Raw genomic sequence first — 22,212 nt, forward strand, 5'->3', positions numbered from 1 at the left:
AGTTAAAAGCAACAATTTAAAGAAACAAGATAAGGAAACAAGATAAAGAATTGTGTAAACTAATCATGGACAAAGCCATCAAAGTAAGTAACAATTTCCTTCTAACTTCCTCCAGCCCATCTAGTTGTAAAACAATTTGAAAACAAGTTTCCTAACATGTTCTAACTTCTATGTAACTTAGCATCCTAATATTTTGAAATACAATGCACACTGCATAAACGTAAATAAATTAAAAATACTTTCCAGCTATCAACAGGTTAGAAGATAGGGGCAAAACAAGAGGGCAAGAAGAACATACAGTGGTGCCCCGCAAGACGAATGCCTCGAAAGACGAAAAACCCGCTAGACGAAAGGGTTTTCCGTTTTTTCGAGGCGCTTCGCAAGACGAATTTCCCTATGGGCTTGCTTTGCAAGACGAAAACGTCTTGCGAGTCTTGCGAGTTTTTTCGCTCTCCCCCCTTTTTCTAAGCCGCTAATAGCGCTAATCCGCTAAGCCGCTAATAGGGGTGCTTCGCAAGACGAAAAAACCGCAAGACGAAGAGACTCGCGGAACGAATTATTTTCGTCTTGCGAGGCACCACTGTACATTTAAAGAAGATTGGAAAATGTTTATTGAATATATGGAAAATAACTGTGTACAGCTGAAAACGCAGGCAGCATTAAGATAAATTCAACAGAGTAAATAATTCTTGATGGATGTAAAAGTGGAAAATTGATTTTAATGGTTATAGTAAAATATACAGGGATTTGGATATATAAAATGAACCATGGGAAGAAAAGAAGGGAAGTCACTGGATATTTTGAAGTTTGTAAAATGTTTATTTGAAATTATAAAGCAGAAAATTTAATTAAAGTTATTATATAAAAGAAGAAGAAGATAGGGACAAAATTAGAATTAGAGGGCTGTATGCCCGCTGTGGGTTAAAGCCTCAGCGCCTAGGACTTGCCGATCGAAAGGTCAGCGGTTCGAATCCCTGTGGCGGGGTGCGCTCCCGCTGCTCGGTCCCAGCGCCTGCCAACCTAGCAGTTCGAAAGCACCTCCGGGTGCAAGTAGATAAATAGGGACCGCTTACCAGCGGGAAGGTAAACGGCGTTTCTGTATGCGGCTCTGGCTCGCCAGAGCAGCGATGTCACGCTGGCCACGTGACCCGGAAGTGTCTCCGGACAGCGCTGGCCCCTGGCCTCTTAAGTGAGATGGGCGCACAACCCCAGAGTCTGTCAAGACTGGCCCGTACGGGCAGGGGTACCTTTACCTTTACCTTATGCCCTTCATTGCCTCTGGCTCCACCATGCTACTTGGAACCTTGCAATATTAATTTATAGTGTTTGATTTAGGTATGGAAATTTGTTCTAATATGCTTAGTTCTGGCTTATTCCATTCTACTTTTGTTTTAAGAACATAAGAAGAGGCTCCTGGATCAGGCCAATGGCCCATCTAGTCCAGCATTCTACAGTAGTAGTAGTAGTAGTAATAATAATAATAATAATAATAATAATAATAATAATAATAAATTTATTATTTATACCCCGCCCATCTGGCTGGGTTTTCCCAGCCACTCTGGGCGGCTTCCAACAGAATACTAAAATACATTGATTCATCCAGTATTAAAAGCTTCCCTAAACAGGGCTGCCTTCAGCTGTCTTCTAAAAGTCTGATAGTTGTTTATTTCCTTGACATCTGGTGGGAGGGCGTTCCACACGGAGGGTGCCACCACTGAGAAGGCCCTCTGCCTGGTTCCCTGTAACTTTGCTTCTCACAGTGGGGGAACCGCCAGAAGGACCTCAGAGCTGGACCTCAGTGTCCAGGCTGAACAATGGGGGTGGAGACGCTCCTTCAGGTATACTGGACCGAGGCTGGTTAGAGCTTTAAAGGTCAACACCAGCACTTTGAATTGTGCTCGGAAACTTTATAAAGATCTCTCATGCTGCCTCTTTGAGTGCCTTTCCTCTAAAAAGTCCCAAACATTGCAGCCTTTCTTATTTTACTTATTTATTACACCACCTTAGCCTTCCAAGGATCAAAAGGTGGTGTACACGGTTCTCTACCTCCCCATTTCATCTCCACAACAACCCTGTGAGGTAGGCTAGGCTAAGAGATGGCAACTGACCAGTGATCCCCTTGATCATTTTGACGGTCCTTTTCTGAACTTTTTCCCCCTTTCCTTTGACCTCGGTTATTATGTGACGTTTATTATAAATAAATATATGAAAAAAACCTTACTCTATTTTATTTTATTATATTATATTGTATTATTATATTATTGTTAATATTATATATATATATAATATTATTTTATTTTTCTATTTTACATTTTAGAATATTCATGTAAACAACCTTAAAATATCAATGTAATGAATCAGAAAAAAATGTTTAAAAGCACTTTTCAAAAAACAAACAAACTCAGAGTCCTTATTGTTGGGGATAGTTCAGATGGAAATTCCCAGGTGTAGAGTTAGCCCAAAATGGAAAACGAGCGAGGTCTCAACTAAAGAAGAATGGCAACTTAAGCTGATGGAATATGTGCAGCTTGTGGACCTAACATATAGAATAAGAGCACAAGAAGAACATACGTTCAAAAAAGATGGGGAAATGTTTATTGACTATATGGGGGGAATTGAGACAATTGGAAATTGCAGAGTTTGGAGAAAATGAAGGATAAAGTGCGAGACTGGCTACATTACGCTCAGATTAAAGAAGTTTTCAAAAATGACAAAAAGTTAGGGTTCCAGGTGGAGAAATCGAAATTGGAATCAGAACTGTTAGAACCTAAGACTAAGGTACTTTCAAGAATGTATAACTTGCTGTTAAAATGGAATACACAAGATGAAATGGTTAAATCGGCTATGATAAAGTGGGCACAGGACATTGGGTACAATATCATGTTTGAGGACTGGGAAAGGTTGTGGACCACTGGGTTGAACTTCACTGCATGTAATGCTTTGAAGGAAAATGTAATGAAAATGATATATAGATGGTACATGACCCCAGTTAAACTTGCCAAAATATACCATTTGTCTGATAACAAATGCTGGAAATGTAAAGGGAATGAAGGAACATTCTTTCACCTCTGGTGGACGTGCCCTAGAGTGAAGGCCTTCTGGGAAATGATATATAATGAGTTGAAAAAGGTATTTAAGTATACTTTCCCTAAGAAACCAGAAGCTTTTCTCCTGGGTATTGTCGGCCAGAGGGTGATAAAGAAGGACAGAACTTTTTTCCTGTATGCAACAACAGCAGCAAGGATACTCATCGCCAAGCATTGGAAAACTCGAGATCTACCCACACTGGAAGAATGGCAGATGCAACTGATAGACTATATGGAACTGGCTGAGATGACCGGCAGAATCCAAGACCTGGGAGAGGAAAGGGTTGAAGAAGACTGGAAGAAATTTAGAATTTATTTACAAAAATATTGTAATTTGGTTGAATGTTAAGAAGGATGCCAGACTATAAATAATTGAGCACCACTAAAATAGATGTAATCTGGATGACAAGTGTGATAGAGGGAAACATAAACCTTTGGGAGAACTATTAGACTAAATTAAATGAACGGGATTTAAGAATGTAAACAAGATGATAAATTGCTGGTAAAAGTTTATAATGATGTAAGTGGGAGCGGGAGACGTGAGGGAGTCCAAAGAAGCTTTGAAAATATGTTATGATACATGTTATATTGTTTATTATTTTTGCATTTTGTATTTAAAAAACCTTAATAAATATTTTTTTAAAAAAAGACTATATGGGGGGAATTGTGTACACTTGAAAACGTGGGCAGCATTAAGATAAATTCAACAGTGTAAGTAAGTTTTGGTGAATGAAATAATGGAATGCTGGATGGTTTAGTTTAATGTAAAATATGCAGGGATTTAGGTTATGCAAAATGAAACGTGGAAAGAGAAGAAGGGAAGTCATTGATAATTTAAGGCTCTCTCTATTTATTTTTAAGCTGCTTCTGCTCTGAAAGCGGCTCCTCCAGCTTCCACGGTGCGGTTTATTCTCGCAGGATCCTCCTCTGCTTTTCCCCAGGGATCAACCCGCAAGGAAACGCCCAGGCAGTCTCGGAAAGGAGAAACGAAACTTAAAAAGAGGGTGTCTCTTAGGGCTCTCCAGGGAGACGCAGCGATGGCGGCCGTGCAAGGGCTCTGCGCTGAAGCGACGTGCTCCGTCTGCCAGGACTACTTCCGAGACCCGGTGACTCTGGACTGCGGGCACAACTTTTGCCGCGCCTGCCTGGCGGGTCTCTGGGAAGGATCCGGCCCCGACTCTCCCTCCTACTGCCCGGAGTGCAAAGAAGCCGTGCAGCCCAGGAACTTCAAGCCCAACCGGCAACTGGCCAACGTCGCGGAGCTGCTCAAGAAACTCCAGGAGGTAGAAGACGGAGGAAGGCGCGCATCAGGCGCGGGTCAGTGGCGGATGTGCCAAGCGCACCAGGAGCCGCTGAAGCTCTTCTGCAAGGACGACGAAGCGCCCATCTGCGTGGTGTGCGACAGGTCCAAGGAGCACCGAGAGCACCGCGTGTGTCCCATGGAAGAGGCGTCCCAAGAGTACAAGGTAGGGAAGTCAAGGCGGTGGGTGGGTATCTGCCGGGACGGGCGCCACGCGCTTTTACGCACGGCGCAACGAGGCTCACTACTTGCGCGCACTGTTGTCCTTTAGTCGTGTCCGACTCTTCATGACCCCATGGACCAGAGCACGCCAGGCACTCCTGTCTTCCACTGCCTCCCACAGTTTGGTCAGACTCATGCTGGTAGCTTCGAGAACACTGTCCAACCATCTCGTCCTCTGTCGTCCCCTTCTCCTTGTGCCCTCCATCTTTCCCAACATCAGGGTCTTTTCCAGGGTGTCTTCTCTTCTCACAAGGAGGCCAAAGTACTGGAGCCTCAGCTTCAGGATCTGTCCTTCCAGTGAGCACTCAGGGCTGATTTCCTTCAGAATGGAGAGGTTTGATCTTCTTGCAGTCCATGGGACTCTCAAGAGTCTCCTCCAACACCATAATTCAAAGGCATCAATTCTTCGGCGATCAGCCTTCTTTATGGTCCAGATCTCACTTCCGTACATCACTACTGGGAGAACCATAGCTTTAACTATACGGACCTTTGTTGGCAAGGTGATGTCTCTGCTTTTTAAGATGCTGTCTAGGTTTATCATCGCTTTTCTCCCAAGAAGCAGGCATCTTTTAATTTTGTGACTGTCACCATCTGCAGTGATCATGGAGCCCAAGAAAGTAAAATCTCTCACTGCCTCCATTTCTTCCCCTTCTGTTTGCCAGGATATGATGGGACCAGAGGCCATGATTCTAGTTTTTTTGATGTTGAGCTTCAGACCATATTTTGCGCTCTCCTCTTTCACCCTCATTAAAAAGTTTTTTAATTCCTCCTCATTTTCTGCCATCAAGGTTGTGTCATCCGCATATCTGAGGTTGTTGGTATTCCTTAAAAATATAAATTGCAAACTGGCATTGTCAAACACCGACATCTTGGGACAAAGGAAACTATTGCGTGAAAAATCGAACATGGACAATAAAAAGAAAGCATTGCCAGAAATATATAAGATGCAACCCAAACGAATCGCTGTCAAATGGCGCGCCTCTGAGCCGTGCGCCTGATATATGGCATCAAGCGCGTGGGCTGGGGGACAGTGTGGAAGCTCGGGTGGAGGGCACCTTCTCTTGTTTTCTTTTTTGGGTAGGGTTGCACACGCAGAAAGGTCAAGTCCGTGCTGCAAACGCAGCAAAAACAACGCGGGAGGCAGCGGACCGCTATGAGTCACTGGTCTCTGTAGCTGCAGCAGGCATTGTGACTGATTCTCCAGGCATGCTCCATTGTCTCTCCAGGCAGACAAATGTATGGGTTTCCTAAGCTGTCTGTTGGCACCCGCAGCCCACAGGGCCCTGTGCCTCCTAATTTTTTTTAAAATGTCTTTTTAAAATGGTAGGATGCCCTGTAGCACTGATTTCCAGCTGCCAAGCCTTTTAATTCCCCTTCTCCGAAATAACCTGGGCACAGGGGGCCTTCCAAGGAAGAGGGCAGGGCCGTTGGAGATTTGCTTTCTGGCTGCCTACTAAGACACTCTTTTGAATTATTCAGGACAGAATTATTCAGGACAGATCCTGAAGCTGAGGCTCCAGTACTTTGGCCACCTCATGAGAAGAGAAGACTCCCTGGGAAAGATCCTGATGTTGGGAAAGATGGAGGGCACAAGGAGAAGGGGACGACAGAGGACGAGATGGTTGGACAGTGTTCTCGAAGCTACCAGCATGAGTTTGACCAAACTGCAGGAGGCAGTGGAAGACAGGAGTGCCTGGTGTGCTCTGGTCCATGGGGTCACGAAGAGTCGGACACGACTAAACGACTCAACAACAACAACTAAGACACTCGCTTTCTAAGGGGGGGGGGAGAGAAAGGGGATCCCAGTGATGCTTGGAGGGGGGGCAACCAGAGAAACCAGTGGTTGTGGTGTGTTTGTGGTGTGTGCCTCTTGGTGGCCCAAATGATGTGAATCATTCAAAGGCTCTGCCTTTGAAGGCTGGGGTGTGAGTTGGAAATTGGTTTCGATTTGACCTTTTTTTTATTTTTAACTATGCAGAATGCCAGAATAGGAACCCAGCTCCAGTTTAGGATTATAGCAGGGAGCAAAGACAAAAAACGAATCCTCTGCACCCCATTCTATGGTCCTGATTTGAGCCAAGGTCCCTGGGCTGCCAATTTGTGGGTCAAACTAGCACTCATGAAGATGGTGAGGGGATTCCCCAAAAACCTTAAGAGCTGCTTTTGGGAGGAATGGGGAGGGCATAAATGGGAAGGGGAGGATGGGTGAAAGTGGGGAGCTAAGGTTTGCAGAAGAAATTGTAGTTTCCAGTAAGGCAGAACCACCTGTGTGGTGTATTGGTTTAGAGTGTTGGAGCAGGGCCAGGGTTCAAATTCCCACTCGCTTGTGAAACTCATTGGGTGACCTTGGGCCGGTCACTGTCTCTCAGCCTAGCCTGAGGTATCACAGGGCTGTTGTGGGGATTAAATGAGGAGGATGGGGAGAACCACGTATGCCAGCTAGAGTTCCTTTGGAAAAGAAGGTGGAATATAAATGCAATAAATAATAAATACATTAACCATTATTATTATTAATAATAATTAATTAAATTTATATACCGACCTTCCCTCAAAGATCTCAGGGCAGTTCAGAATATAAAAAAATACAGAATAAAAGCACAAAATAAATAGCTGGAAGCAAAACAAAAAAAAACCCTCCCCCGCAAACACATTTAAATGGCTATAAATAAAAAAGCCATAAAATCATAAATCATAAAATACCAGGGTTAGCTAAGGTGATATCTTCCAGATGTTGTCAGACTCCCAAGGCTGTGTGTACACACCATAGGCTTAAATCACACCACTTCACCCAAAGAATCCTGGGAACCGTGCGAACTAAAATTCCCAACACCCTTCACAAACTACAGTTCCCAAAATCCTTTTGGAAGGGAAATGTGCTTTGAATCTATAGTGTGTGTGTGTGTGTGTGTGTGTGTGTGTGTGTGTGTGTGTGTACACAGCCTTACTCTCGCCAGCCCCAGCCAGCATGGCCAAATGAGTTTAGCCACATCCGAAGGGCAAAAAGTTAGCTACTTTGAAGATAGCTCAGTTGGCATGAGACACTTAATCTCGGAGTCATGTGTTCGAGCCCCATGTGGAGCAAAAGATTCCTGCATTGCCGGGGGTTGGACTAGATGATCCCTAGGGTCCCTCCCAACTCTACAATTCTATGATGCTATGATTCTCCCCTAGCCCATCGTTCTCTGATCAGACGTGTATTTTTTTTCCTGGGCATCAGGTGGACTGACTTCTGAATAACTGAAATTGAAATACTTTATTGTCACTTGTACAACTTGTATACAGTGAGATTACACGCGCGCACCCCCCACTCAGCTCTCTTAGTCTGAATTCCCCTCGTTTACTGACGCACACCTACCAAACCCAAAAGTCATTTGCCCTGTTGTGATCTTTTCATTCAGCAGCCTAACAGCCCACGGATAGAAGCTGTTCTTTACCCTGTTGGTGCAACTAATCATGCTTCTATATCTTCTGCCTGAGGGCAGGAGATCAAGAAAGTGCCGGCCAGGGTGTGAATCATCCCTGAGAATTTTCCTCACTCTCCTGAGGCAATGTTCTTCTGCTATTTCATCCAGCGGATTCATGGGACAGCCCATGATATCTTCTGCTGGATTCACCACCCTCTATAGGAGGGTGAATGTCGCAAAACTCTTTTATATTTTTTAAGGAACAAATCAAGGCCCGCCTAGAGTCTCTGAAGGATGAGAGAGAGAAACTTGTGGAGCAGAAATCAGCCGAAGAGTTGAGGAGGCAGGAGTGTGTGGTAGGTATTTGTTCTTGCGGATCATGCATTTGGACTCTCCAGGTCACCCTGTCACTAAAGAGAAATAGCCTCCTGTTTGTTGGCCTGTATTGGTGTTGTTCTGTGGAGGCTATGGACTCCTTAGACTAGGATGTACAGGGTGGAGCCCTTTGATTGCTTTCCAGAATGCCCAGCTGAGCTGCTTCTTGTCGCTTTTCAAGAACATGGACAGGAAACAGATTTGTCACATACGCATCCCTGTTTACACACACATTCAAATCACCTGTGTGTTGACTCCCCAAAGTGGCACCTTGTTGATTGCCCAGAACACAGTTGCCGTTGGAGGACTGATGAATGGAATGAGCCGTAGGATGACTAATAAACTTCCACAGGGGACGGTACCTGTTTGTACCTGTTAGAATGTGTTTAGAAATCTGGGCGGGACGTAAGTGGCGCTGTGGTCTAAACCACTGAGCCTCTTGGGCTTGCCGATCAGAAGGTCGGCAGTTCGAATCCCTGCGACGGAGTGAGCTCCCGTTGCTCTGTCCCAGCTGCTGCCAACCTAGCAGTTTGAAAGCACACCAGTGCAAGTAGATAAATAGGTACCGCTGCGGTGGGAAGGTAAACGGCGTTTCTGTGCGCTCTGGTTTCCATCACGGTGATCCGTTGCGCCAGAAGTGGTTTAGTCATGCTGGCCACATGCTGTCTGTAGACAAACACTGGCTCCCTCAGCCTGCAAGCAAGATGAGTGCCGCAACCCCATAGTCACCTTTGACTGGACTTAACCGTCCAGGGCTCCTGTTAAGTTGTGGGTTGACATAGCAGACGACACAGCGATTTCTCCAAGTAGCTCTTTATTTTGTAAGCTGGAATCGAACTGACTGCAAACAGCTCAGCCAGCCTGCTTTTATAGGCAGCCGGCTGTCAACATTGTAGCAACAACAGCCCAGCGTTTCCCGCCTAAAATAACTGACGTGGACCTGAGTGAAAACTATCTACAGACCTGAGTGAAAACTATATACAGTATCCCCCTGCTGGCCCAGGGTGAAACTTCACTACATAACAGCTCCTTTACCTTTTTACCTTAGATTAGTTGGGCAAAATGCCCCATTTCCTTAATCTATAGCAGTGTTTCCCAGACTGGCATCTCCAGCTGTTTTCAGACTACAATTCCCATCACCCTGACCATTGGTCTTGCTAGTGAGGGATGATGGGAGTCGTAGTCCAAAAACAGCTGGAGACCCAAGTTTGGGAAACACTGCTCTACAGCTTACCAAAGAGGTTTTGTGATGGCCTGGGATTCCGATTCAGAGGCTGAACCAGAGGAATCCCAGCCTGCACAGGAGTCCCCGCCTCCAGGGCCGGCTGAACTGGGGCAAGGCCTAGATTCTGAGGAGCCTGCACCTGTGTCAGATCCTCAGGAGCAGGCACCAGGTGAAACCCTTCTGGCCCCAGAGGTGCTTGAGGACTCAGTGGCTACAGGTGAGCCTCCTCCGGGGCCCAGTAACCCTTCGGCCTCTCCTGAACTACAGAGGCTTAGGGCAGAGAGGCGAAGGGAACTGGTTGCTCCCAGGAGGAGTGCTCACCTTAAGGCCAGAGGAGGCGGGGTTCCTGGGGGCCGGGACCGCCCCTGGCCTTAGAAGAAGATAAAGGTCAGTCAGCCCGGTCCCAGGTTGCGGGAGCAACGTCGTTGTTGGTTCCTGACCTTCCAGCGTTCCTGTTCCCTGCCCGGCCTCCTGCTTCTGATCTTCCAGCGTTCCTGTTCCCTGCCCAGCCTTCTGCTTCTGACCTCCCAGCGTTCCTGTTCCCCGCCCGGCTCCCTGTTTCGGACCTCGCCTCTCATCTCGTGAACTCTGACTACGATCACGGTACCTTTCCCCTGGGACCAGCACAGGTTTATTATGAACAGTCAGCATCCTTTGACTGAAGCTCCTCGTCTCCCTTTGCCCCTTTCCAAATTTCTCTCTATTTTCCCCACTCCGCCCACTTCCCTCCCGTAGGCGGGGTTAGAAATGGAGAAGCAGAAGATCAGAATTGCCTTTGAGAAGATGCAGGAGTTCCTCGAGGAGAAACTGAACCTGTGGCTCGGCCAGCTGGAAGACGTGGAGAAAGAGATGGGGAGGTGGCAGGAAGAGAACCTCTCCAGACTCTCTGAGGAGATTTCGCAACTCAGTGAGCTGATTGTGGAGATGGAGGACAGGAGCCAGCAGCCTGCGAGTGATTTCTTGCAGGTGAGACTCAGGACAAAAGTGCCAGGTGGGCAGAAAGAAGGCACAAGTCTTTTGTTTTATGCAGTCAAGGAATGGAAAGGGCAAAGGAATTTCCTCTGTCATCAGAAAGATGACAGATACCCTTCTGCCTGAAAAACGGGGTAGTGAAGTGGACACCCTTTCTCTGTGTGAATCCTCGGGCCACTAACCTCGCTTTATACTGTGGTTCTCCCGCTTCTGTGGATTTAAGTCGGTAAACCCATCTGCAACTCACAGCATGCTTGTTAGCCGGCAGCTGAGTGAGTGAGAACACACCAAGAGACTCCATTGAGTTCATCTCCTTCTGCATCGCCTCACGCCATTTGCTAGCTTCTTCCTGAGGCAACTTCTGAACATTTCCTTGGCACGAAAAGGAGCCCAGTGCTTGTTCTCTCTTGTGCAACTGACACCTCTCTCCCCCCTCTCTCTATTTCAAGACATCAGAAGTACTTTGAGCAGGTATGTGGTTGTGGCGATCACACAGGGTCCCCGGACGTTTAACAGTGTATTGATCCCTGTGCCACCACTGTGCCCGCTTCCCCGCTGCCACCAACCAGTTTGTTGTTGTTGTTGTTTAGTCATTTAGTTGTGTCCGACTCTTTGTGACCCCATGGACCAGAGCACTCCAGGCACCCCTGTCTTCCACTGCCTCCCGCAGTTTGGTCAAATTCATGCTGGTAGCTTCAAGAGCACAGTCCAACCCTCTCGTCCTCTGTCGTCCCCTTCTCCTTGTGCCCTCCATCTTTCCCAACATCAGGGTCTTTTCCAGGGAGTCTTCTCTTCTCATGAGGTGGCCAAAGTATTGGAGCCTCAGCTTCAGGATCTGTCCTTCCAGTGAGCACTCAGGGCTGATTTCCTTCAGAATTGAGAGGTTTGATCTTCTTGCAGTCCATGGGACTCTCAAGAGTCTCCTCCAGCATCATAATTCAAAAGCATCAATTCTTCGGCGATCAGCCTTCTTTATGGTCCAGCTCTCACTTCCATATATCACTACTGGGAGAACCATAGCTTTAACTATACGGACCTTTGTCAGCAAGGTGATGTCTCTGCTTTTTAAGATGCTGTCTAGGTTTGTCATTGCTTTTCTCCCAAGAAGCAGGTGTCTTTTAATTTTGTGACTGCTGTCACCATCTGCAGTGATCATGGAGCCCAAGAAAATTAATCTCTGGTAAAACACTGAGTCCAGTCAGTTGTTAAAAGTGAACCAAAAAAACAAGTTCATTTTACAAACATTAACAAGTTTATGGTTTCTCAGATAATATTCCTGTCAGTATCTTAACTTTCGTTTCTTTACTGGCCTATACCTTCCTAATACCTTCTGACTGATTATCTCAACTGTTTAACCCACAAACTTCTCTTCTCTGTCTCTTCTAACTCCAGACTGTCTTCTCAATAACTCTAACTCTCTAAAAACCTGTTACAGATAGGTAGCCGTGTTGGTCTGCCATAGTCAAAACAAAAACAAAAAAAATTCCTTCCAGTAGCACCTTAAAGACCAACTAAGTTAGTACTTGGTATGAGCTTTCGTGTGCATGCACACTACTGGAAGGAATTTCTCTAAAAACCTCTGTGCTTAAAACTTATACACAGTTAACTCTGCCCCCTGGGTTCCCATTGGTTAGTCATTTTACAATTAGTTAACCCTTTCCCTATGAACTCAGTATGATGTCACACACATAGGAGGGCAAACGCCACAGTGGCTCTTCCATCACATCTTTTTCTGCTTCCCCTGCTTTTCAGGTGGTAGAGACTCAGCCCCATAGGAGTGCATGAGAAAGCTAGTGCTATTTATGAACTTGGGGGGGGGTTCCCCTTTCTCTTTCAGCTTCTGCCTCAGATATCTGGGGAATAGGGTTAGAAAACCTGCTCCGTACAGTCAACTGTTCAATAAATAGATCTATATCCTGTGCTTTTTTTCTGGGGGTACCAGGGGGACGCATGCCCCTAAAAATTTTGTGAATCTAAGTTTGGCCTCATTGACAGGCAGAATTTCAATATGAGTAGGAAAATGAGAGTACAGTGGAAGCTCGGTTTGCAAACATGATCTGTGTGGGAGACATGTTCACAACCCGCAGTGCCACGTCTGCACACGCGCGGGTCACGACTCTGTGCTTCTGTGCATGCGCAAAGCGCAATTTAGTGCTTCTGCATGTGCACAAGTGCCGAAACCTGGAAGTAACCCGTTCCGGTACTTCTGGGTTCAGCGTGGTGCACAACCCGAAAATGCATAACCTGAAGTGTCTGTAACCCGAGGTACCACTGTACCCCTAAACATTTTTTTAGTGGGGGAAGCACTGTATATATCTATACAGTGGTACCTCGGGTTACATACGCTTCAGGTTACAGACTCCGCTAACCCAGAAATATTACCTCAGGTTAAGAACTTTGCTTCAGGATGAGAATAGAAATCGTGCTCCGGCGGCGTGGCAGCAGCAGGAGGCCCCGTTAGCTAAAGTGGTGCTTTAGGTTAAGAACAGTTTCAGGTTAAGAACAGACCTCCAGAACGAATGTATATCTCTTCCTTATTCCCTACATCTATATATCTCTTCCTTATTCCCTGACCATATTCCCTTCCAGGAATGAGAAGAACTCAGTAGGGCACACGACGGACCTTTCTCCAAAGATGGAAGAGGCGCTCAGGTTTGCGTCACAGAAAAACTCTGCTTTAGAAAAGGCTTTGGAGAGCTCTCAAGGTAATTTGGGTACCTTAAGGAGGGAAATGGAGGTCTCAGAGTATGCACCAGTTCCAGGCTGGGTTCAAGGAAAGTAAGAAACCTTATCCTGTCCCTTCCCTATTGTTGGTTCTTGGTGGTTCTTTTAAGACGCAGGGATGCTGTATCAAAAAGAAAGAAAAAAAAAGCCTGCTGCTGTGCTTTGCTTCTCCATGGCTTAAATTTTTCTCTCTATCAGTACGGATCTTTTACTCCCCTTCAGTCTGAACAAGGCTAGTGTTGAAGGGGGTAGTGCTTGACTGAAGCAGCTCAGCAAGCACTGAACAAAGGTGGCCAGGATTCATCCGCACAACATTCCTGTGAGGTAGGCCAGACTATGAGAGAACGACTGGCCCAAGGTCGCCCAGTGAGCCGCATGGCTGAGTGGGGATCCCAGACCTACAATCTAACCATTATACCTACACTGGCTCCCAGTACGTTTCTGAGCACAATTCAAAGTGTTGGTGCTGACCTTTAAAGCCCTAAATGGCCTTGGCCCAGTATACCTGAAGGAGCATCTCCACCCCCATCGTTCTGCCCGGACTCTGAGGTCCAGTGCTGAGGGCCTTCTGGTGGTTCCCTCACTGCGAGAGGCCAAGTTACAGGGAACCAGGCAGAGGGAGGGCCTTCTCAGTAGTGGCACCCGCCCTGTGGAACGCCCTCCCACCAGATGTCAAAGAGAACAACAACTACCAAATTTTTAGAAGACATCTGAAGACAGCCCTTTTTAGGGAAGCTTTTAATGTTTAATAGGTTATTGTATTTTATTTTATTTTATTGTATTGTATTGTTGGAAGCCGCCCAGAGTGGGTGGGGAAACCCAGCCAGATGGGCAGGGTATAAATTGTTGTTGTTGTTGTTATACCACACTAGGTGCCTCTAGACCAGGCATCCCCAAACTCAGCCATCCAGATGTTTTTGGCCTACAACTCCCATGCTCCCTAGCTAACAGGACCAGTGGTCAGGGATGATGGGAACTGTAGTCCCAAAACAGCCGGAGAGCTGAGTTTTGGGATTTGGGGGTGCCTGCTCTAGACTGTCAATCACAAAGCAGAATTTTTGGTTTTTGCATCAAGAGTCCTCCAGGTGACCTATGAATCGAACATTCCTCCTAATTTTCATGAACAAAGCTTCCATGGAGGTCAGATCGCATCTGATCTTTATTGAGCCTTTGTTCAGATTTTTTTAAATGAGGGTGGTTAAATGACTGCAAGCTGTTATCCTGATTTGTTTGTGTAGTGCAATCTGCTGTAAATGGGCTAACATAAAGTTCTGGTATGCAGTGGAATTGCTTTGCAATATACAGACGCCTTTGCAGAGGATTCAAGTGCTCTGTTGTTCTGGTGTAAGAAACCCACTTAAAAATAACTGCCATTGCTCAGTCAGTAGAGCGTGAGACTCTTAATCTTAGGATTGTGCGTTTGAGTCCCATGTTGGGCAAAAGATTTCTGCATTGCAGGGGGTTGGACTAGATGACCCCCGAGGTCCCTTCCACCTCTACAATTCTATAACTTGTGGTAGTTGCAGAATGAATGACTGACGAATGGGGAAGGCTTCTATACACCCCAAAAGCCATGAAAGACGGATGTTCATTGCCACTCCCAATAAAAACTAGAGGTAGTCTTAACAACTGCATAAGCTTTCTGCAAGCAAAACAGGACAATTGCTGAATAAATAGTTATTCTGAGGGGAAACCCTCCAGCAATCCCCACAAAATTCCACTTGGTTTGAGAGGGTTGTGTTTTTTCCCCAGTGGTGATATTTAAATTTGTTACTCTTTCTTCTTCTTAACAGATTCTCTGACCCAAGCCCTGAACAAAGGTAAATTATCTTTAAAGCATGTGCCCCACATTGATATGGAAACTTTTGAGGGGATTGGGTTGTTGCTGTTGTTGTTGTTGTTATCATTATCAACAACAACAACAACAACATTTATTGAATTTATAGACCACCCTATACCCGGAGGTCTCAGGTTGATACACAGAATAAAAAAATCAAAATATAAAACCACAAAATACATCATCCAAATAAGAAGGACAACATGGGACGTGGACAAAAGCCCCTTGTTCAACGATGTGATGATCAGATGACATTTTGCAACTGACTGGGCCAACCTTTTGGGAAAATCAGTCGAAAGTGTCTAGGCTGGGGGCTGGTTGGGGTTGATCTGAGGGGTTTGTAGAAGGGTTGGCATGTTCATGAAGACAGGAGTGGGGTAGAGCCTAAGATTGTGAGGTGTGAACTCAACTCTGCCGCCACTTCAAATCAGCAGACAAGCTCTTAACCTTATGAAATATACAAGGAGTCGAGAGTGGATTTCATGCTCTTTATTCAGCTCATAGTGGTGAGGAGGAAAGGAAGTCCCCCCAGAATGTCTGCTTTATATACATTATTTACACAATGGGCCCCACGTGATTGGCTAATTCCGGGATTCTCCTGTAGGCCAATCAGGTTGCGGATTTACTTCCACCTGCAGCTGGATTGGGTGGCTCCTATGCTGCGTTCTGAATCCTATTGTTCTAGGACCAATCAGACTGCTGCATTCTGAATCCTATTGTTCTAGGACCAATCAGACTGCTGCATTCTGAATCCTATTCAACTCAGTACATAACACCTTACCTGTTTATTCACCTGTGAAACATCTTGAGGTAAAAGAAAATAACTTCAACAATCAAAACGATTCTTCATGTAAAATAAATTAGATTCAACGCAGATCAGACTGGCATGGGGTCTACCATCATCCATCCTCTCTCTGTCTCTCTTTCTGTCTGTCTGTCACGCAGTGAGTGTGACCCTGGATCCGGAAACTGCGTCCCCAAAGCTCCTCATCTCTGAGGACCTGAAGAGTGTGAGAAGGGCAGCAAAGAAGCAGGATCTGCCCGACAACCAGGAGAGATTTGACTGGATGCCCTTTGTGCTGGGCTGCGAGGGATTCACCTCAGGAAGGCCTACCTGGGAGGTGGAGATTGAGACGACAGACCAAGCCATGTGGGCTCTGGGTGTTGCCAAAGACTCAGTCAGGAGGAAGGGTCCGTTTAGGCTTAATCCAAATGAGGGGGTTTGGGCTCTGAAGAAGCAGTTTGGTGAGTCCTCGCCTTTTCAGCTCGTGGCTTTGAGTAGCCCTGAGCCGGTCTCCGTGACCGTAAGGCAACTGCCCAGGAAGATCCGGGTGTCCCTGGATTACGAAGGGGGTCTGGTGGAATTTTTTGATGCCGACGCCAACGAATGTCTCTTCACTTTCTTTGCAGGGTCATTCTTGGGGGAGAAGATCCGCCCCTTCTTCCTCTTGGGTTTGGGAGTCAATCTAAAGTGTTGAATTTTTTTGTGGGGGGGGGGTGATGAGCAGGGAAAAACCCCCCACCAAAACCCACCACCCTAAGTAGGCGGCATTCTGCAACCTTCTCAGTGATTGCTGTTATAAGAATTTTAAGGTCTCAAAAGTAGAATAAATACTCATAAATGCACACATATCTAAATATATGAACCATGTGTCTGAAATAGTACAGGAGAGCAATCCTGAAGCCATTTTGACTCTCCCAGTGACCTCAAATATTCCTCTGCAGTAAGGGGGGAAGATAGGGAAAGCCTTCCCGTTGTGTTTTTGCTTACAAATCCTGTCTTAAAGGGCGTATTTGTGTATGAATAGGGTGAGCCTGTGAGCTGGAGTCAGGAACTAAAGCATTAACCATTAGAAAACAATGGCCAGGCTGCCCAGGTAATGCAATCAGTGACCATTATCACTGATATCCTGACAGGCAGGGTTTCTGCTGGAGACGCCTCCTTCTGCGATGTATGTATGATGTTTTGGGGGTGTTTTGGGCTACAGGGTGGGCAATTTCAAAAGGCTATATAGGGGTTTGCACACCATTGTTTGGGGTTCTCCTCCCTCCTGCGTGTGGTGAGAGGGGACCCTGTTGCAACGGTTTAATAAAGATCAGACTTACTAAGATCAGACTTCCTAGCTGCTTTGCTTCTCAATATACTCTGGTTGGCCTCTGTTTTCTCCTACCACCAGGGAACCTTAGAAAGACTCTATATGGGCTCCTGGATACCACATAAAGGAAAGGGGAACAGTTTTTCTTATAACGTTGTGTAACAGCTAGGCAAAGGGGCTAAACAGCTTTCAGGCACGACTTCCAGTTCCCAAGGTTTTAGGACCCTTCATTGGCAAAAGCAAACAAACAAACAAAAAAATTGCAGAGTTCAAGGATTCCTTTGGTGGCTGTGCTTTGAAATAAATTATTATTAAATAATAATAAATTTATTATTATTATTAAATAATAATAAATTTATTATTATTAAATAATAATAAATTATTATTAATAATAATAATAATTTTTTTATTTATATTCCGCCCTCGCCAGCTGAAGCCAGGCTCAGAGCTGCTAACAACAGTAAAGTAATACAGCATTCTAAAATCAATTCATTATAAAATCAGTTCAAATCAAATTACTGGCAACCATTGGGCTAGAGTTCTGTGAGGATTACCAAAGGAGGGGGTCAGACTGTCCCTTGGCCAAAGGCCTGGTGGAACAGCTCTGTCTTGCAGGCCCTGCGGAAAGATGTCAAATCCCACAGGGCCCTAGTCTCTTGTGACAGAGCATTCCACCAGATCGGAACCGCAGACGAAAAAGCCCTGGCTCTGGTTGAGGCCAGCCTAACATCCCTGTGGCCCGGGACCTCCAAGATGTCTTTGTTTGAAGACCGTAAGGTCCTCCATGGGACATACCAGGAGAGGCAGTCCCGTAGGTACGAGGGTCCTAGGCCGTATAGGGCTTTAAAGGTTAAAACCAGCAGCTTAAACCTGATCCTGTACTCCACTGGGAGACAGTGCAGCTGGCATAGCACCGGGTGAATGTGATCCCGCAGCGAGGACCCCATAAGGAGTCTTGCTGCGGCATTCTGCACCCGGTGGAGTTTCTGGGTCAGTCCCAAACCAGTGGATTCAAGTTACAGGAAAGGTGATTGGCAGTTCCCCAAAATATTAAAAAGAAGCTATAATACATTGATGCAGTGCTGGAGGTGAGAGGAAAGAAAATCAAGGGGTCTAGGCATTGTCACTAAGGTAAAGGTAAAGGTACCCCTGCCCGTACGGGCCAGTCTTGACAGACTCTGGGGTTGTGCGCCCATCTCACTTAAGAGGCCAAGGGCCAGCGCTGTCCGGAGACACTTCCGGGTCACGTGGCCAGCGTGACATCGCTGCTCTGGCGAGCCAGAGCCGCACACGGAAACGCCGTTTACCTTCCCGCTGGTAAGCGGTCCCTATTTATCTACTTGCACCCGGAGGTGCTTTCGAACTGCTAGGTTGGCAGGCGCTGGGACCGAGCAGCTGGAGCGCACCCCGCCGCAGGGATTCGAACCGCCGACCTTTCGATCGGCAAGTCCTAGGCGCTGAGGCTTTAACCCACAGCGCCACCTGCGTCCCTGGCATTGTCACTACTTCATCTCAATCTTTTGACCCTAAGCAGAGGAAAGCCACCCTTATCTGGCTTCTTTTTAAAAAAGTTTTTGAGGGAATAAGACAGGATTATGTTAAAGCGAAAAGAACTCTCTAGCACAGTTTGAGTTTTCTTGCACTGGTTATGATCTGTAGGAAGGAATCTGTTGCTCCCTTCACACATTAGGCCTAGACCCAGCACTGAACGACTGCCCTCTCTTAATAGCTGCAAAAGTACAGCTGCAGGCTGCTTACAGGTGGAAAGGCATTCCGAGTAATAGGAACCACTGTGCAATTGGGGTTGGTCCTATTTGCACAGAGTGCCTATGGGTGAATAGATGCTCTCATGCTGACATCCCTTTTTCAGATGTCCAGGGATCTTGTGACGCAATCCCCACTTGCCCTTTCTACTCATGGGAGACCTTTCACACAGGCAGCGTGAAAATGAAGTGTATGTTTTGGGGCCTGTAGCTTTCTAGGTCTGGTGTTTTGTGAGTTTGATCTGGTTTGCGTTCACATTTCCTAGTCAATGCTGGACTTACATATGAGCTAAACAAGCTATAGCTTAGGGCCCCACTCTCTTGGGGGCCCCCAAAAAATTTAAAGGTGAAAATCTGGATTTACCGTATTTTTTGCCCTATAGGATGCACTTTTCCCCCTCCAAAAATGAAGGGGAACTGTGTGTGCGTCCTATGGGGCGAATGCAGGCTTCAGGAAGCTATCCGCAAGCCTTGGGAGCCCGGTGCGACTACCCTCGCGCTCCGAGAGCTTGCGGATGGCAGCCTGTGGGCTTTTCAGGGAGGTGGGGGAATTCCCCCATCTCCTAGAAAAGCCAATAGAAGCAGTGCAGCCCCTTTAAAGAGTGTGCGGCTTCTGCAGGCTTTTGCCGGAGGTGGGGGAATTCTGGCTTGGGAAGAGCTTTGTTAGCTTCTGCAGGACAGCGGAGCGAAGGCACCCCGCTGCCCTGGAGAGGCTTTGCGCACAGCTGTCCCCAAGCTAGAAGAGCCAATAGAAGCCGCAGCCCCTTTAAAGAGCGGCGGCTTCTGCGGGAGGTGGGGTATACTCCCAGAGCTTGTCGGGGCTGGTGGGGGAAGGCTTGCGGATAGCAGCCTGTTCTGGGGGCTGGGGTCAGGGGAAGCTGGGCTTCCCCTGCCCCAGCCCGGCGCCTGGGGGGGGGGAAATAAATTTTTTTTTCTTTATTTCCCCCCCCCCAAAAAAAAACAAACTAGGTGCGTCTTATGGGCCAGTGCGTCCTATAGGGTGAAAAATATGGTACATTTCCAAAATATAAGATAAAAAAACAAATAAAATGGAACCTACATATAGCCACAGTGTTTTGTGTTGTGTAGGTTCCTATGATGTACATATTTTGTTATGTGCAGATAGCTTTAGATACCTGTTAGGTTCATAAATTACCATATAGCATATATTCAACACAAAAAACAGCAACAATTTGTTGTTGACAAAGGACATGTGGACATAGAAAGGGCCACATTACCTTCAGTAGCTTAGGGCCTCATCAAACCTAAATCCGGTCCTGTTCCTAGTTCACACTTCCCAAGATTAGCACAGATACAATGATGCAATATATGTGGAGACATTTGAAAGCTATTTCCATGTTCATCTTTAAAGAAATCTTCAATTCAGAAACACACGGAGACCTTCCCTTTTGTGAAGATGCTTGCTACTTCTGCTGATGTGTGAAATCCTGAACGTTATTTGCTTGCTGTTTGACAGCCATGGGGAAAATAAAGTTTGTCTTCTGATTTGTTGTCTTCTGCACTTTCTTGGTATGGAGACAAGGGCCACCTGTATGAATATCCTCTTTTCAGGATTGCGCTCTGATGGGGGAGAAAGTTTATTTATTTACATAAGGGTGGTTTTTTCCTCCCCTCTCCCTGCCACCTCATTCTGCCTCTTAAAAGAATCCAGTGCTGGTTTCTCAAGATCACTCACAAATCAGGGAGTTGTACTAGGAAACTCATGCTGCGGGGGGTGGGGGGGAGATAGAAATTGAATTCCATTTGCTTTTAAAGGCAGGGCTACATAATTCACACTTTCTGATAAAAAACGTAAGTAACCATGCTTGGAAACGGGCATTTCTCCAGATTTTGTGACGCCGTTCTCCAGCCAAGTTATGTGTACAGAACATGCCTCTACTAGGGCAAAGTGTGCAGAGGGAGATTTATTACAATAGGAGTGGAAGTCAAGAACTGAGGTTTTGAAATACTGGTTTATAATAAAACAGAGAACGGGCCGCTAAAGCAGCAGCTCAGGCCTTCAGAGCAAAACTGCGCCTGCATGAAATACATGCAGTAGCACCGCCAAATGGTTAGGTAAAGGTAAAGGGACCCCTGACCATTAGGTCCAGTCGTGGCCGACTCTGGGGTTGTTGGCGCTCATCTCGCTTTATTGGCCGAGGGAGCCGGCGTACAGCTTCCGGGTCATGTGGCCAGCATGACTAAGCCACTTCTGGCAAACCAGAGCAGCGCACGGAAACGCCGTTTACCTTCTCGCCGGAGCGGTACCTATTTATCTACTTGCACTTTTTGGTGTGCTTTCGAACTGCTAGGTTGGTAGGAGCAGGAACCGAGCAACGGGAGCTCACCCCGTCGTGCCCTTGGGGTACGCCCATGGCCTCACATGGCTTCCTCAGTCAGCGTTGTCTCTCCCTTGAGAGAACGACTTTGAGCCAAAGCAGACGAGATGCATTTTTTAAACACATGCTTGCTAATCTACCTATAAAGGAAGTGATTTTGAGCCAGCCAGATTAACACACCCATCCATGTGTTCTGTTGTTTTAAGGCTGATTTCCGCAGCAGGCTTCACTTCTGCCCTCAGAGCTGGGGGGAGTGGGGGGTGGGAGAGAGAGACATAAAACAGTTGTTTAGTCGTGTCCGCCTCTTCGTGACCCCATGGACCAGAGCACACCAGGCACTCCTGTCTTCCACCGCCTCCCACAGTTCGGTCAAACTCATGTTCGTAACTTTAAGAACACTGTCCAACCATCTCGTCCTCTGTCGTCCTCTTCTCCTTGTGCCCTCCATCTTTCCCAACATCAGGGTCTTTTCTCTTCTCATGAGGTGGCCAAAGTATTGGAGCCTCAGCTTCAGGATCTGTCCTTTCAGTGAGCACTCAGCGCTGATTTCCTTAAGAATGGATAGGTTTGATCTTCTTGCAGTCCATGGGACTCTCAAGAGTCTCCTCCAGTACCATAATTCAAAAGCATCAATTTTTTGGCAATCAGCCTTCTTTATTGTCCAGCTCTCACTTCCATACATCACTACTGGGAAAACCATAGCTTTACCTATACGGACCTTTGTTGGCAAGGTGATGTTTCTTCTTTTCAAGATGCTGTCTAGGTTTGTCATTGCTTTTCTCCCAAGGAGCAGGCGTCTCTTAATTTCGGGACTGCTGTCACCATCTGCAGTGATCATGGAGCCCAAGAAAGTAAAATCTCTCACTGCC

At 46.5% G+C, this 22,212-nt stretch overlaps 1 protein-coding gene and 1 long non-coding RNA gene across 2 annotated transcripts in view; both read left to right on the forward strand.

Moving 5' to 3' along the window:
• The first annotated feature begins 4,082 nt into the window (after positions 1 to 4,082).
• LOC307209823 (zinc finger protein RFP-like) overlaps positions 4,083 to 22,212 on the forward strand; it is a 29,603-nt gene continuing 11,473 nt past the window's right edge. The window contains exons 1-6 of the mRNA XM_079965186.1: positions 4,083 to 4,552; positions 8,273 to 8,368; positions 10,348 to 10,658; positions 11,034 to 11,055; positions 16,129 to 16,323; positions 16,411 to 16,597. Coding sequence (XP_079821312.1) covers positions 4,124 to 4,552; positions 8,273 to 8,368; positions 10,348 to 10,658; positions 11,034 to 11,055; positions 16,129 to 16,323; positions 16,411 to 16,597 — 1,240 coding nt within the window. The 5' untranslated portion in view covers positions 4,083 to 4,123. The remainder of the gene's footprint in view (positions 4,553 to 8,272; positions 8,369 to 10,347; positions 10,659 to 11,033; positions 11,056 to 16,128; positions 16,324 to 16,410; positions 16,598 to 22,212) is intronic.
• LOC307209296 lies at positions 13,097 to 16,126 on the forward strand. The gene is made up of 3 exons (XR_013835522.1): positions 13,097 to 13,236; positions 15,102 to 15,128; positions 16,091 to 16,126. It is a non-coding gene; the product is annotated as an uncharacterized lncRNA (long non-coding RNA).

Source organism: Podarcis cretensis (assembly GCF_951804945.1).
Source record: "Podarcis cretensis genome assembly, chromosome: 2".
Lineage (NCBI taxonomy): Eukaryota > Metazoa > Chordata > Lepidosauria > Squamata > Lacertidae > Podarcis > Podarcis cretensis.